Genomic DNA, 14709 nt, shown 5'->3' with positions numbered 1-14709 from the left:
TTGTTCACATGTGCGTGAACTTGGGTATTTTATTGTATTGTTTACTCCTACCCTTATGCTGTCACATTATGCTTATATTTCAGATAGATCTTACCAACTTACACATTCCTATGGCATTTATCTATTTTAAAAGAACCAGTATAGTTCATTCAACTCATAGCGCTTGGTGTTCTACCAAAAAGCTAAGGTGTGCAGCCCTGGTGGGCTTGACTCGCTTCTTTTCTTTCTTAAGTGGATTAACCTGATCTAGCTTTACCACACCCTTTTGTGTCAGCACCGTCTTGATTGAGTAACTGTAATTACATGATCTAAAGATGCCTCTTGTGGGAGATGTTGCCCTCTACTGTCAGTAAGGAGAGATATGTGCTTGGCCAGGTTAAATCTTTAGTAGGAACACTAAAATAATTGTAAGCCCTGAACAGCATGGCAGGAATTCTTCATGGGGAAAAAAGCAAGCTTTTCTGTCAGCTGCTATTAGCCAATTTTAAGCCTGATGAATGCAATATTTAAATTATATGCCATTTGCTTCATTAAAAAATTGCAGCATTAAAAAAGATAAAGATAAAAGATGAAAATGAAAAGATGAAATGTAGATGGTGCTATGGTGCTACATCAAGCGTATATCACTACCTTAAATAGCAGGGGGAATTAAAGTAAGCACACATACACTGATACGCAATTTTAAATTCACAAACACGAGTGTTTGTGAATCAAGTTGTCCAAATCAAGTGGTTCGGACTCAACATGTTGACTAGTGCGCATCAAAATATATTCTACATCAAACAGACAATTAAAAAGCAAAATGTCCCGATATAGAAAAATGTGTTTTAAAAGACAGAGGAGTTTCTGTTTTGTGGGCAGAAAGTGAAGTCTTACCCATCACCTTGTCGACCACCAGCATGCACTTACCCAAATAAAAAACAATCGGCTCAGAAAGAAAAAGAAAGACAAATAATACATAAACCAACCTGCTTGTTCATCAGCACACAGATAACAGGACTGTGCACTGTTAACCTCTAAAGGTGATGATGGCACCGAAGGGAGATTCAATGCAGTGAAAGTGGCATATGGTATCCAAAGTACTAGACGCACATCATGACGCACACACATCTCACTTCCCTAACAGTCTTCTGGCTGTAATCCTGTTACTGGGCTGCAAAGTAAAGTGTCTGAGACCAGATCCTATGATCAACATTTGCAACAGTTTACCAAAGATTTAATTAAAAAGCAGCTATAATGTAAATCTTCTTGTTTGAGGATTAGTTAGAACTCAAAGTGAATTTAAGTTTCACTTATAACTGTTAATGTGATAAGGAAGACAACAGAAATGCAAGAAATAGATGGGTCATGATAATAGATCATCAACTTCTAGTTGTCGGAGTGTTGCACTCCCTCAGCAATGTTCCCTCTAATTTCAATTGTTCCGTCTGTCCTGCTCACATCTCCAATGATTGTGCACGTTGTCATTAACGTGACTTCACTCCACATCAGCCACGCCTCACTGACTAACACTGCAAAACAGGATTGTTAAAGTATTAATTTTCATTTCAATTCAGGTTAGATTTTTTTTTGTGCGCAACGCAGATTTTCTGTGCGCAGAGACCGCGCCAGCAGCAATAACAGGTAGTAAGCACCTGTGAACAGCTTAATTTTAGCACGGGAATGATTCCACATACACTGCCAGTGCAGTAAAAGCATACCTGAATAAAAAACGAAAAATCATCCTGACAGAGAACAGAACAAAAGGCAGCCAACATCTAAAGAAGAGCTCTGAATGCCCTTCAAGAAGACTGCAGAATTATTCCTGAAGCCTTCTTAAAGAAAAAATAATTTCTATGAGAGTTCAGACTGTGCTGAAGAATAAATGTGGCCATAACAAATACTGACCTTCAATCTTGTTACAATTGTATATTACCTAAGCTGCAACATGACTTCTACTGAACCTAAAGCTTTTCATGTGTTTCAAACGTGCATTGGCAAAGATTTTGAGAACTAAACACTGAGTATAAAGCAGCTGCTGTAATTAAATGCCTTAATGGTCTTGCTCCCCCATACCTTTCCGAGTTACTTCAGCCTTATATTCCTTCATGGACCCTCAGATCAGCTGACCAGCTGCTGTTGGTTGTCCCAAAATCAAGGCTTAAACGTAGAGGAGAACGAGCCTTTTCAGTTATGGCCCCAAAACTTTGGAATACGCTGCCTTTAAATATTAGACAGGCATCTTCGTTTCCTGTTTTTAAAATGCTTTTGAAAACACACCTTTTTTCGATAGCGTTCAGACTGGCTTGAGTTGATATGGTTTTTATGTGTTTTATTATGTTTTATGTGAGTGTCAGTGGTTGTATCTTGTGTTTTACCCTGTGTTTCTCTACAGCACTTTGGGCAAACTTTTTGTTTTTAAACGTGCTATATAAATAAACTGGATTTGGATTTACATGACCTAGTGTTTCTGCAGCAGTTCCAAATGACACATTCTGTTCTTGTTTCAGCAGAAGCTTTACAAAGGATTACTATCAGTGTAACTATAGTGTGATGACAGCTATTCTCAAATGTGCATCTGTGACTTGGATGTTCCACCTTGGTATATTTTTTGGAAATAGCCGGGCTACTACTTCAGCTAGCCATAATTTGCATTAGCTAAATCTTATATTTTGCTCAAGAAAAAAAAGTTTGGAATTTAATCGAAAATGTCCCTTAAATGTGTGATGTTCTGCTTTGGTTTTAAGCAGCAGATAATCAAACCAGCATGTAAAAGTTAAGCAACCACACCAGTATGTTTCTTTTTATGCATGCATTTATTATATTTACTCAGTCCTATATTTTTTTTTCCTTTTCATATAATGCATAAAAATAACACCACTGGTAGACCAGTGAAATATATGCTCCCCCAAGTAATTGCATGAAAACAATCAACATGTGATTGTACATTCATCAGGTACAAGTGTCACATTTCAGCAGGTTTACAGTTTGAGGTGTTTTTCGTTTACAAGTTCACTCATATTCACTCTCTCAAATGCTCTCACATGCACACAGACACACAATTGCTGTACAACATCATCCCAACAGAAAATGCATTTGCCTTTCTGTTAGTTCACAGATAACATAGAATTCCTTAGTGTTTTTGGTCCAGACTCCATTTGTTAAATCCATTTGGCAAAATGATTCTAATGGGATGTTCTAAAATCTGGAAGCAATCATCAATGTCCATAGATCTGAAGATGCCATCAGGATTAAGACACAGAGGACACCTCTGTCTTGCTTGTTGAAACTGAGGTCTCATCCTCCACCATGCCGCCCATTCCAATGGTGGATAGCATGCAGTTACGGAACTGAAAGACAGCCAATTCAGAAACTCAGTAAACAGCAAAAGACTGAAAAACAGAGAAGAAAACTATGAGAATACGTAACACCAACCTGTTTGTTCATTAGCACGTAGATAACAGGGTTGTACAAAGCGGAGCTCTTTGCAAAGAAAGCAGGGAGGGCTGCAGTGAGGGCAGTGAAAGAAGCTCCCTTGTTCATGAAAATCCAACCGGCGAAGCTAGCATACGGTGTCCAAGCTACCAGGAAGCCCATGACCATCAAGACACACATACGGGTCACTTCCTTCTCAGCTTTCTGGGTAGAAGCTGAGTCCTGCTGCTGTGCTGCTGCCTGTTAAGTTTTTCATTTAAATGTAATCAATAATAGCAAGGTGCAATAAATTCCACAGTAGCAATGGCTAGCTTGGTTAGATTAACTGATCTATTATAAATAATTTAAGAACTTTAGCTTCACTTACAGCTTTGACTGTCATCACAAGGCTTCCATAAGTGAAGAAAATGACGAAGACAGGAACGAAGAAGTGAACAACAAACATGTAGATGACATATGACTCATTGTTGAAACCTGGAGCCAGTGTGTAGTAGTCAGGACCACAGGAACACTGCATTCCCTCAGGAATGTACCTGTGTGAGATTATTTTTTAAAAATCTCATGTATTTCTTCAATAAAATTAGCTTTTATCCAGCTTTTATTCAACATTCATAATATTTCAAGACCTTTACAACTAACTACTTATTCATCTTGTTAATCTCCTTTGTGCAGTATTCTGACTGTTTAAAATCATTATGATGAAATGAAAAGAAATAGAATTTACCTGGACCAGCCAAAGAGTGGAGGTGCAGCACAAGCCATTGCCATGACCCATGTGAAGAAAACTCCAGCACCAGCATGAGCTCCAGAGAACTTGAAGCTTCCCATGGGTTTGCAGACCACAATGTATCTCTCAACAGCCAGGACAACAAGTGACCAGAGAGCAACTTCACCTGTAGACAGAAAAGGTGAGTTATTCATTGATATTGTATATCTGCCAATGAAATAGAAAGGATCCTGAAAAGATCTGCTTTCTTTATTACCTCCAAGTGTGGCCATGAATCCCTCAATAGCACAGAAGGTGGGTCCAAGAATGAAGTAGCCATTAAGAGCTGATGTGATGGTGATGGTGAATCCAAAGCAGCACATGATGAGTCCAGCCACAGCCAGGTTGACCAGGATATAGTTGAGAGGTTGCCGGAGCTTCTTGTTCTGAGCAGTTACAAACAATGTCAGGCCGTTGATGGGAGTCCCAGTGCAGATCAGGAAGAACATGTAGAAAGCTAGAACTTTGTAAATTATCGGGTCTACCATATAATACTGAGTGTACTCAAAAGGACTTCTAACAATCCCAGTCCTGTTGGACATGGGAATGTAGAAGTTCTTGCCTTCAGTGCCATTGGGCTCAATTCCTCCATCCCAAGCCATCTTTGCTAGTCAGCTGTTTAGTTGTGTCTGTGTAAAAAGTCTACTTGTGTGGACGGTGACGATGTTTCAAGTTACACCCTATGATTTTTATACCTCTCCACTAACCCTGTCAAACAGCCAAAATGGGATTAGCGGGTTGTGAGGTAGTGCAGAAGCTAAGAGGTCACTAATTAATCTTAACACCGGATAGACAGGACAGGGTCCAAACTAATTTGCTCCCCTTTCCAAGTCCGGAGGAATTCTCTTAATCCTTACTCGAGAAAGGGAATTACGTTCCCTCAGCTTTTAAAGTCTGAAGAGAAGTTAATCATGAGCAAACACACAAATCATACCTGAAATATGAGAAATGTCTGTGTATATAAAAACAATAACGTGTACTGATTTTAGAGTGTTAAATATATTAACTACAGCAGATAATGTTTAGTGATAGTGTGCTTTACACAGTCTGTGTCTTTTAATGTGAGCTATGTATGTGTTGAAATGTATGTGTTGCCTTCTTCTAATCCAATTCACTGTGGGTGCTTTCTTTCCTACAGTGCTTAACTACCCTACATTAAAAATTTTATGTGTTTATTAATTCAGACAAGACCTACAGTCAAGCTTTTTTTACCCTCACAGTCTGTCTCCATATGGAGGAACTTTGGGTGTCATTATCCTGATTGGATTAACCTCAGTGGTACCTTTCAACTCTGACACACCTCAAGGTGCCTCAGGTGGTAGCCTCATTACCTGACCTCAGGTAACAAATTAAGAGAAAGACTTAAAACACGATTTACTGTTAAGATCATTAACAAATTTCTCTTAACCTCACCCAACCTGGGCCCTGTTTCAGGAAGCCGGTTTGGAAAACTCAGAGTGAAAAACGACACTCACGGTTGAGTAACCCCGAACTGTCCAACTCGGAATATTCCGTTTCAGAAAGGCTGATAACAATTAGTTCAGTCAACGCGGAGTTGCTTTAACCCCAAGTGAAGCGCGCGGACGAGGATACATAAAGCCCTGATAAGCGGAGCACAGATTAAGCGAGTCACCATGGAGACGGAGGGAAAGAAGGCGCGGTCAATGTATTTCACAGCGCTTGAGGCCGAAATTCTGATGGCAGCATATGCCGATAACATGCAAATTCCGCGGAAAAAAGTAACACAGCCACAGCTGCAAAAGCATGCATGGCAAAACATAGCCGACAGAGTCAATGCGTGAGTGTTAATTTAAACATTGATCGAGGGATTTCCACCCATTTAACACGTTATTTTATCATATGTTATTTTATTTGTTATTTTATACATTTTATTTTGTGATGTGATGTGAGCGCAGGTGCAACCCAACAGGCCCCAAACGTTCCTGGCAGCAAGTAAAAATGAAATATAAAAATATAGTCCAAACAGGTAAGGTGTAATTGTATTATGAGCCATAGTGCTTGGTCTGTTTGTCCCATGTAAATCAATTGCAGTTAGAGGCTACATTAATTTTCTTTCTGTAAGCACTTATTGAAATTATCTGAGCACATTACAAGTACATATTTGCTTACTCTGTATGCTCAAATGTGGCCCGTTATAGCCAACAGAAAAAAAGCGGAGGCCCGAAAAACAGGTGGGGGTCCTCCACCACCACCACTCACAGAGGCTGAGCAGTTGGCCCTCAGCCAAAACAGTGGGCGCCCTGTGGCTGAAGGCATCTCTGCGGGGACATCCTCTGAGGCAATAACCCCGCAAGACACAAGTGCCTACATAGGGGGTAAATTCAAAATAATACATGATGTGCATACATCCTTTCTTCACAGTCACCTTTGCAGTGCTACTCATTCATCTGATAAACTCTTTACCATAATGAATTATTTTGTAGTGAAGTTATTTTCCGACTGATTTTGCCTTCCCTCAGTCTTGGTTGTCTTTGAGAGCATAATGACAATGAAGTGTAAGGTGCTTGGTATGTTTGTTAATTGCCATTTGGTCCCTTGTAAGTTATAAGTGACCTGTATAAACCTCATATTCTATCAGTTGATGGTGATGGTGTACTGCATCTGGTGCAGCCTCCTGTTGAGCCAGACCAACATGCAGTTGTGAGTAATACTCCACAGATTATATGAGTTTACAGTAGAACAGCAATGTTGTCTATTTCTTTACTACAGGAAAATAATGAAGAAACATTGACAGCTGTTACAGAGGAGGAAGCAACAGAGACACTTTATGAGGTTTACATCTTTTAATACTTTGTGTACAGGAAATACAGGCGACCAATAAAGCCAGTTGAACAAAAAATCTGTTTATTCTTCTTTCAACATGTTGAGGTGATGGGTCAAAAGAAATGATTGTGACATATGGTGTCTCTGACTGCTCTTCCATCTTGTATGTCCGTGGGAGGGTCAGGATGTTCATGGTTTGGATCACTGCTGATGTTTGGTTCAGAAGGACAGTGTTCTCCTCTAATTGTGGCAATGTTGTGAAGAATCACACATGCCACAATAATGTCACATGCCCTTTCTGGGGTGACCCTGAGTCTTTGCAGGCACTGGAACCGGGCCTTAAGCATTCCGATAGTCATTTCAATTCTGGCTCTTGTCCTGCAATTAGCCAGATTATATCGCTGCTGTGGGCCCGGTTCAGGGTCAGGGTAAGGGGTAAGCAAATAGGGTAAACATGGATACCCCCTATCACCAAGCAAGTAGCCAGTGAACTCTCCTAAGACAGAAGGGTACACTTCAGTTCAAATGTCCCTGAAGCAATTGGTCTTTATATATTTTAAAGTATTCTCAACTCACCATGTCCAAATTTTGTGCTCAGTGTACATTCACGGAATATTTGTGAGTCATGGACAGAGCCTGGCCACTTGGCTTCCACATTTGTGATAATGTTGGCAGCATCACATATGATCTTCACAGTGCAGAGAACACAAATTAGCATCCATTACTATAATGAAATAATTTGTTAGTTTGAAATGCTACAGGGAACTATGTACCTGTACATTAATGCTGTGGAAAGACTTCCTGTTCACATAGTCTCCTTCATTTACTGAAGGAGCAATGATTGGAATGTGAGTACCATCTATACAGCCAATCACGCCTGGGAACCCTGAAAATAAATGTGCAATTTAAGTAGTAGTCCAAGTATCACCACATCATACATTAAGTTTTGGTCATCCTGATACCTGCAATTTTGTGGCATCCCTCTTTGATAAATCTTGTGGGTCTATGACCGGGGAACACCACAAACGAGTACAGGAGACGTTTCAGTGCAACTGTAACATTCCTGACTGCCCGACAGACGGTAGCCTTGGAAACGTGCTCAGCGTCACCAATATTATACAGAAAGCTCCCGTTTGCAAGAAACCGAAGTGCAATACAAATAATATGCAATGAACTGAGAGCATGTCCGCGATGTGTCACATGCGTAATATATGGCCTGAGGATGTTATCCAAATAAATTATAGATTGTGCTGAGAAACGGTAACGTTCGCACAGAAAATCATCAGGAAATGATAAAATGTCCAAACGCGCTCTGATCACTCTCTCCCGGCGGAGAGCTCTGCGGAGAATTTGGGCTTCACGATCTACTGGCTCTTCAAGGAAGTGGCACGCCATGTCCGACACTTCCTACTGTCAGGTTTCCGACAAAGGGGTGGAGACAGTCAGGGTTAGTTGTAGTAAACCTGCTAGGGGGCAGGTTAGCTTCACGGAGTGTGTCGTCATAGTGACTCACTCAGGCTGCAGCTGAACTCGCTTTGTGAAACCGAAAACCCAGAGTTTTCGTTAACTCAGGGTATACTTACTCAGTTTTTCCACTAAACCGGCTTCCTGAAACAGGGCCCTGAAATCTAATTTCGCTAAGTTGAGGTCATCACCATTTATAAAATAAGGAACTGTAATTACATTAAATGTTTGTTAATTCCTAGAGGTGTCCAGTAAAATACATCTACACCCCCATTTCCAACCAGACGAGGAGGCTGAAGTCCTTTGAACACCCACAGTTTCGTTTGGTAGACCTTTGTAGATTTCTTTATGTTTGTCAAAATCTGATCTGGACTTTCTCAACTACATCCCGGTCAACTTAGCTGTGGATGGAGTGGAGATGATGGTTTCCAGGATTTCATGGCCACACACAAGAACTAACAGACTTAAAAACTCCTTTGTCCCACACGCCATCAGACTGTTTAACTCCTCCCTGGAGGGGAGAGGGAGGGGAAACAGGAGGACAAAGGAGGGGGGAACAACTAAGCTGTAGTGCCTCTTCACCTCACTGTGCAATACCTTTTGTGCAATACTTTTGTAAATAGTCAACGGTGCAATAGACTCAATACTTGAAATGTGCAATTCACTTGTATTTTTATTTTTATTCCTATTTATTCTATTTATCCCCTTCGTATATTTTATTTATATTGTCTCTGTATTTATATATATATATATGTGTGTGTGTGTGTATTATATATATATATATATATATATATATATATATATATAATATTCTGTAACTCTGTAACTTCTGTCGGTGCTGTGCTTTTTTGGAAATCGAATTTCCCAGAGGAACCCACCCGAGGGATTAATAAAGTTCTATCTAATCTAATCTAATCTAAAACTAAGGTAAACTGCAACTGAAGACATAAAATGTAAATATCTAAACTTTTTTGGTTCCTTCATATAATTTGTATCTCTTATACCGTAATAATGTCTATCATTTATAAATTAATACTGGTTGCTCAAAGATATGGCTCACTACAGTCTGTACACAATGAAAAAGCTTCACTTTCACTACGGATTACAGATCCTATTGTACTGAGTAATGTTAAAGGTTCGTGTGGTTTAAATTTGTAACTATGAACAACAAGATTTAGGTAGTTTACAGAAACTATCTACCTGGAACAATTTTAAGTTTAATGCAACATTAAAACGTTAAGTGCAAATAAGGAGTAAAGAACAAAGTGCAGTTAAAGGCTGCAGAAAGTTAGATCATATTTAATGCAAATATAATAAGCAAAAAACCTTTGTGAATCGAGCATGAATGATAATAAAAACACAATACACTTAAGCTAACAAGAATCTTTTACGCATGAATATATAAGATATAAGATATAAATATATAGCAATATGACTTTTAAAAGCACTGTAACTGTCTGTGTGATGATTGTGCTTCCAGATGGATGCGACAGACACAAGTCATCGCTGATGAACTGATGCACTGTTGCTCTTTATTCTGTTGGACAGAAGCTGTAAGCACATCTCTAATGAGATTGAGCGCAAACTTTATCCTTACTCAATTTAATCTGTAAAATTTGCTTAATCGCTGACATTCAACACAAACTCCCTGTTTGTCTTAGCACCATTTCTTTCTCTTCTGCTTAAGAAACTCTTAGCCTCTTAAAAGTCTCCATTTCTACTCCTGTTTTTCACCTCAGAAGCTTATTTAAGATACTTTGTGGATAAGTTTAGTTTTAATCTGTATTTAATCTTACCTTTAAGGCAGAAATTATCAAAACACTTTACCATTTTAAGAATTTCCTTAAAGTTTAATTACGAGGAACATCTCTTTATACTGTGAGATTTGGTGAATACGGCCAGTGATGTGCAGAAATTTGAGCCTTTTATCCTTAATGAGCTGCTTCAGCTCAGCCATATTCTCAGGATGAGTGTCTTTCTTGAGGTCATTTTACAGAATCTCTGTTGAATAAATGATTGGGCTCTGACAAGAACACTTACTCTATAGGAGAAGTACAGAAGACAAAGTACCTGTTTGCGTCACAATATCAAGTATTAGAGTATAGTAGTATAAGCCTCCCTCCAAGCCACAGGCTCCCACGCAGCACCAAGCCACAGGCTCAGCAGCATGGAGAGTACAGCAGTCATAAAAGCAGACCTGATGAGCCTGTCAGAAAGACAGAGCTACAATGAGAAGTAGTCTGTTCAGGGCAAAGTAGAACATGAAATTACAAATTAGTATTCGAGCTGTAACAATATTGTTGCAATAAAGTGAGACGCTGCTTTCAATCAAAGCACAATTTCATCTGCACTGTTATTGTAAATTCCCACTCGACTTAAGTATTAACTGGAAATTTTAAGATTTGAAATCTTTGCTTAGTCCACTACAGTGACTGTGAAAGTTTGGCTACCCTTGTAGTCAAGGGAACAGTTTAAATCATGAATATTCTACTCAGTTTAGATCTGTGGCATTTTATGTTAAGGGAAATGAATGTTTTGTTTTCAGCAGTAGAGAAAATGATATTATTAGGATGTGGTTTCATATGTGAAGCATGTTTGGTGATAAATTCTATTTATTTTAATGAGTGAGAACTTAACTATCTCAATGTGGTTATGTAGTTATTATAGGGTATTTGCCAAATGCATATCTACTGTGTTATTAATTAAACCAGAACTGACCAAACTAACTTGAAAATTATGGATTTAAAATGAAAAGCTCTGAGCTTTTTGTCTTTGCCATACCAATTTTAATTGTACATGTTTTGTTTAGAGCTATTAGCATTCATGTAACTAGTATAGTTTTGTTTTTTTATTTATTAATTTTGTTTGTTAAATTCATTCTTGGGATGAATTGGGATTTGGGGAAAAAAATTTCATCAGTGTCCAGCCTTTTAAATTTTCTCAAATTATCTGGAAATTTAAAAAATGCACAATTAAGATTTTTTAATACAAAATTCCTAATGAGGATATATGGGATTTGTTTAAGTTCATGTAGTGGTGAACATTTACTCTCTCTACAGCAGCAGGACTTGCCTACTTTTAACGTATCAAGTAAGAGTAATCAAAAGTAAAAGTACTCCTTATACACAACAGCTCATGTCAGAATTATATATTTTCTGTACCACATTGGTGATGGAATAATAAAAGTAAAAAAGGACAAGTATAGAAAAATGTATTTACTTTATGTTCTATAAGTATATAATGTAGGCAGCTTGTCAACTTACTTGGAATGTAGAAACATAGTACACCAGTTTTTATGCTTTGATTGTTTATTATTATAATAAAAGTTTATTCTCCTGTAGAATAGAATTTGAATGCAAATAAATATATTTTTATTAGTTTATCTTAGAAAATATATGAATAAATTTTCAAACATTTAGCCTAAATAAATTCAATCAAAAATGTTAATAATGTGTTAATAAAGTTCAATACATGTTAGATATGTTGTGTGGTTCATTTTCTTCCTTTTTGCAGAGTTTTAACAAGAGCGTCAAGGAGCTACTTCAATGCTGGAAACACCCTACACTCCAAAACAACATTTTCTTGATTAAGACACTGCTCTATTCCAACCAGAAACTAAAGACCCCTCTGCAAGCTGAAGCTTAACCCTTCATGATGTGAACAGGACCTCTTCATCTTCAAAAAGCAAAGATGCACCCACTAAACCTAGATATGAACAGAACTGGTGAGGGCTAAAGGCAAAATGTAAATTGAGCTCCAAGATATAACAATCTAATATTTTTCACCTTGCAGTGGTAAAAAGCTGGTCTTCATTTAGGCGTTGGGTTAATTAGAATCACCAATTAACCCCTAAAAATTTAATGTCTTTGTACTGTGGCTGCAAAAAGGTCTCCATTTTGGAGACAACACATAAGGATTTGAAGAATGTGAAGACTCAAAAAGCAAACCACAACAATCAGATGCTGTTCCCTCAACCCAAAGACACAGGTAAAAGAAATCCTCTTATCCAAAATCTCCGTACAGTATATAATCCACCTCCTCTGCAGGAGATTGTGTTGCATTCTAAGGTGAGTCTGGCTGAAGCCAAAGACCAGGCTCCCCTCTCTCCGGATTATTCCACCTATTGGAAATCAGGAACCAAATTGCCTTTGGATGTTTCCCAGTCCACTAAGGCACAGACCCCTAATACATGAGGCAGGCCCAGAGAGGGTCTACTTGGCAGGCAAGAATGGCCCTGATAACTTTTTTCTTAACAATATATTTTAGTGTCTCAGTTTTCATTACATGGAATTTTTAGAATCGATTTTAAGATGTCCTTTCATCCTGGACCAATTTGCCTTTGGGAAATGCAAAAAGTGGCAAAGTGTCTCTGACAATATTTAAAGTCCTCCACTAGTGGAGGAATTTGTTCGGTTACTTTTAATAATTGGATGAAAATCCTTCAACATCACTATGTGCTGCGTTTGTTTTCTTGACTTTCTCTTCCAGGTGTTTGTTTTTGCCAAGTTCCTTCAGATGTTTTCTAGATGTTTTTCTAACAAAGTCTCGTCTGCCCTTCTTGTTCTTGAGTGTACCAGAGGTTTGCATCATGATACAAAACCCTCTGGATTTCAATGAAGGCATCTCCTGTTTGTAAACGTTGATGAGATGCCTTCCTCTTCCAGAGTATTCCAGACTTGGCTGATGTTGTTTTTCGTTTTTTAAACATAAAAATAATTCTGCCACTGCATGTAGCTAGCTTATTCTAAAGTTTTGTTTACCCATGTGACAGATTTATTTTTTAAGCTTAATGATTGATTTGTGATAAAGCAAATATGTCATGTCAAGGGAACAGGAGTCACATGGCCTTGAAAAGTCTTGTCGGTCAATTTTCTAAATGAATTTTGAGCCTCTAGAAATGGCTGTGTAAAAAGAACAAGGTGAAAGTATGTAATTCAATCACATATTGATTCTGTTATTAAAAATGTACTGTGGTGGTTTAAGCATAACTATGGAAATTATGTCTCTGTCATGCGTCACCTATGTGTGACCAGTAGATGTAAAGCATGTGAGCTAATTCAGCCTTTAGCTGCTTAAATTCACCAAGAAAGACAACGCCTTTCCAACTGTACTGACCCTGTAGTCAAAGGTCTACATGATAAAATACGTTAAAGCATATGTGACACAACGGCATAGACTGACTTGTGTTCTGGTCTATAATTATTAACCCTTTTTCAAAAACAACAACCAATGATTATTTAATTGACAACAGGGAATTTGATTCAATGTAAACACATTTTGGCCAAAAAGATGTGAGCTGAAGCTTTAGCTTCAGCCTATGTTTTATACAGAACACATTCTAAATGAAATCCCTTTATTGACTAGATTTTATCAAAGCAAACACCAAGAAAAATGATAAATGAATAAATGAATAGGTAGTAAAAAGAGATATAGAAGAGATAGCTTAGTAGGTAGCTCCATGATTGGAAGGTCGGGGGTCCACCAAACAGCTACCCTGAGCAAGGTACCATCCCTACACACTACTCCCTGGGTGCTGGATTGGTGGCTGCCCACTACTTCACTGAGTGAATGGGTTAAATAAAGAGAGTAATTTCCCTACAGGGAATTAATAATGATGTATAATGATGTATAATGATCTTCACATTAAAAGAAAATCCATACACACTCTATTTCAATATCATTTAGTTTTTTAAAGAAAAAATAAAAAATTATTTTGCCACATTATAAAGGTTGTTTTGCTTTAGTGATAATTTATTAATTTCAACTGTTTCTTTCAAAAATATTAGCTCCCTTTCCACTTTATTTTGAAGCTGTTCCAAACTTTACCCATATTTAGTGTAACTGACAAACAACAATTTAGACACATTACATGTGTCATTTATTTATAAAATTTCCAGTTTAGAGCCCAGCACTGAAGGTTGTGGAACCTGACAAGTAACCTTAAACCAGAGTCAACATTTCTTATCTGTACATGACGAGTTTTATACAGATGTGCTCAGTCATGAGTGAGCTAGCATCAGTCTATCTTTTCATTAGTAATCTGTGATCTGCCATTTCACATGCATTTTTAAGATCAATAAACACCCCCAAAATGTACTCCTTGTTGTCATTTGCAATTTTTGTAACGTGTTTTCTACAATTTAAATGACACCCATTGAGGTGGCTATTCAATAAATCGCATTTTTCAATGAAATTATCATAACTTTTCAAAAACAAAAGACACATTTTTCTTTGATGGAAAAAATGCTTCTAATCACTTGCATAAATGAATAATAATAATA

The 14709-nt window shown here is 37.9% G+C and overlaps 1 protein-coding gene across 1 annotated transcript; it reads right to left on the bottom strand.

Moving 5' to 3' along the window:
* Positions 1 to 2784: 2784 nt before the first annotated feature.
* On the bottom strand, positions 2785 to 6272 carry LOC147330928 (green-sensitive opsin-like). The gene is made up of 5 exons (XM_086292890.1): positions 4398 to 6272; positions 4139 to 4307; positions 3782 to 3947; positions 3415 to 3654; positions 2785 to 3329 (listed from the first exon to the last, which is right to left on the bottom strand). The coding sequence occupies exons 1-5, from the start codon at positions 4780 to 4782 to the stop codon at positions 3231 to 3233; spliced, it is 1059 nt and encodes a 352-aa protein (XP_086149016.1). The 5' UTR covers positions 4783 to 6272; the 3' UTR covers positions 2785 to 3230.
* Between the last annotated feature and the right edge of the window lie 8437 nt (positions 6273 to 14709).

Source organism: Aulonocara sp. 'chitande type north' Nkhata Bay, linkage group LG5 (genome assembly GCF_057382095.1).
Source record: "Aulonocara sp. 'chitande type north' Nkhata Bay isolate Kocher_YH1m ecotype deep benthic linkage group LG5, A_spYH_male_GT1.1, whole genome shotgun sequence".
NCBI lineage: Eukaryota > Metazoa > Chordata > Actinopteri > Cichliformes > Cichlidae > Aulonocara > Aulonocara sp. 'chitande type north' Nkhata Bay.
The sequence above is the reverse complement of the archived record's forward strand: the minus strand, read 5'-3'. Positions and strand labels throughout refer to the sequence as shown.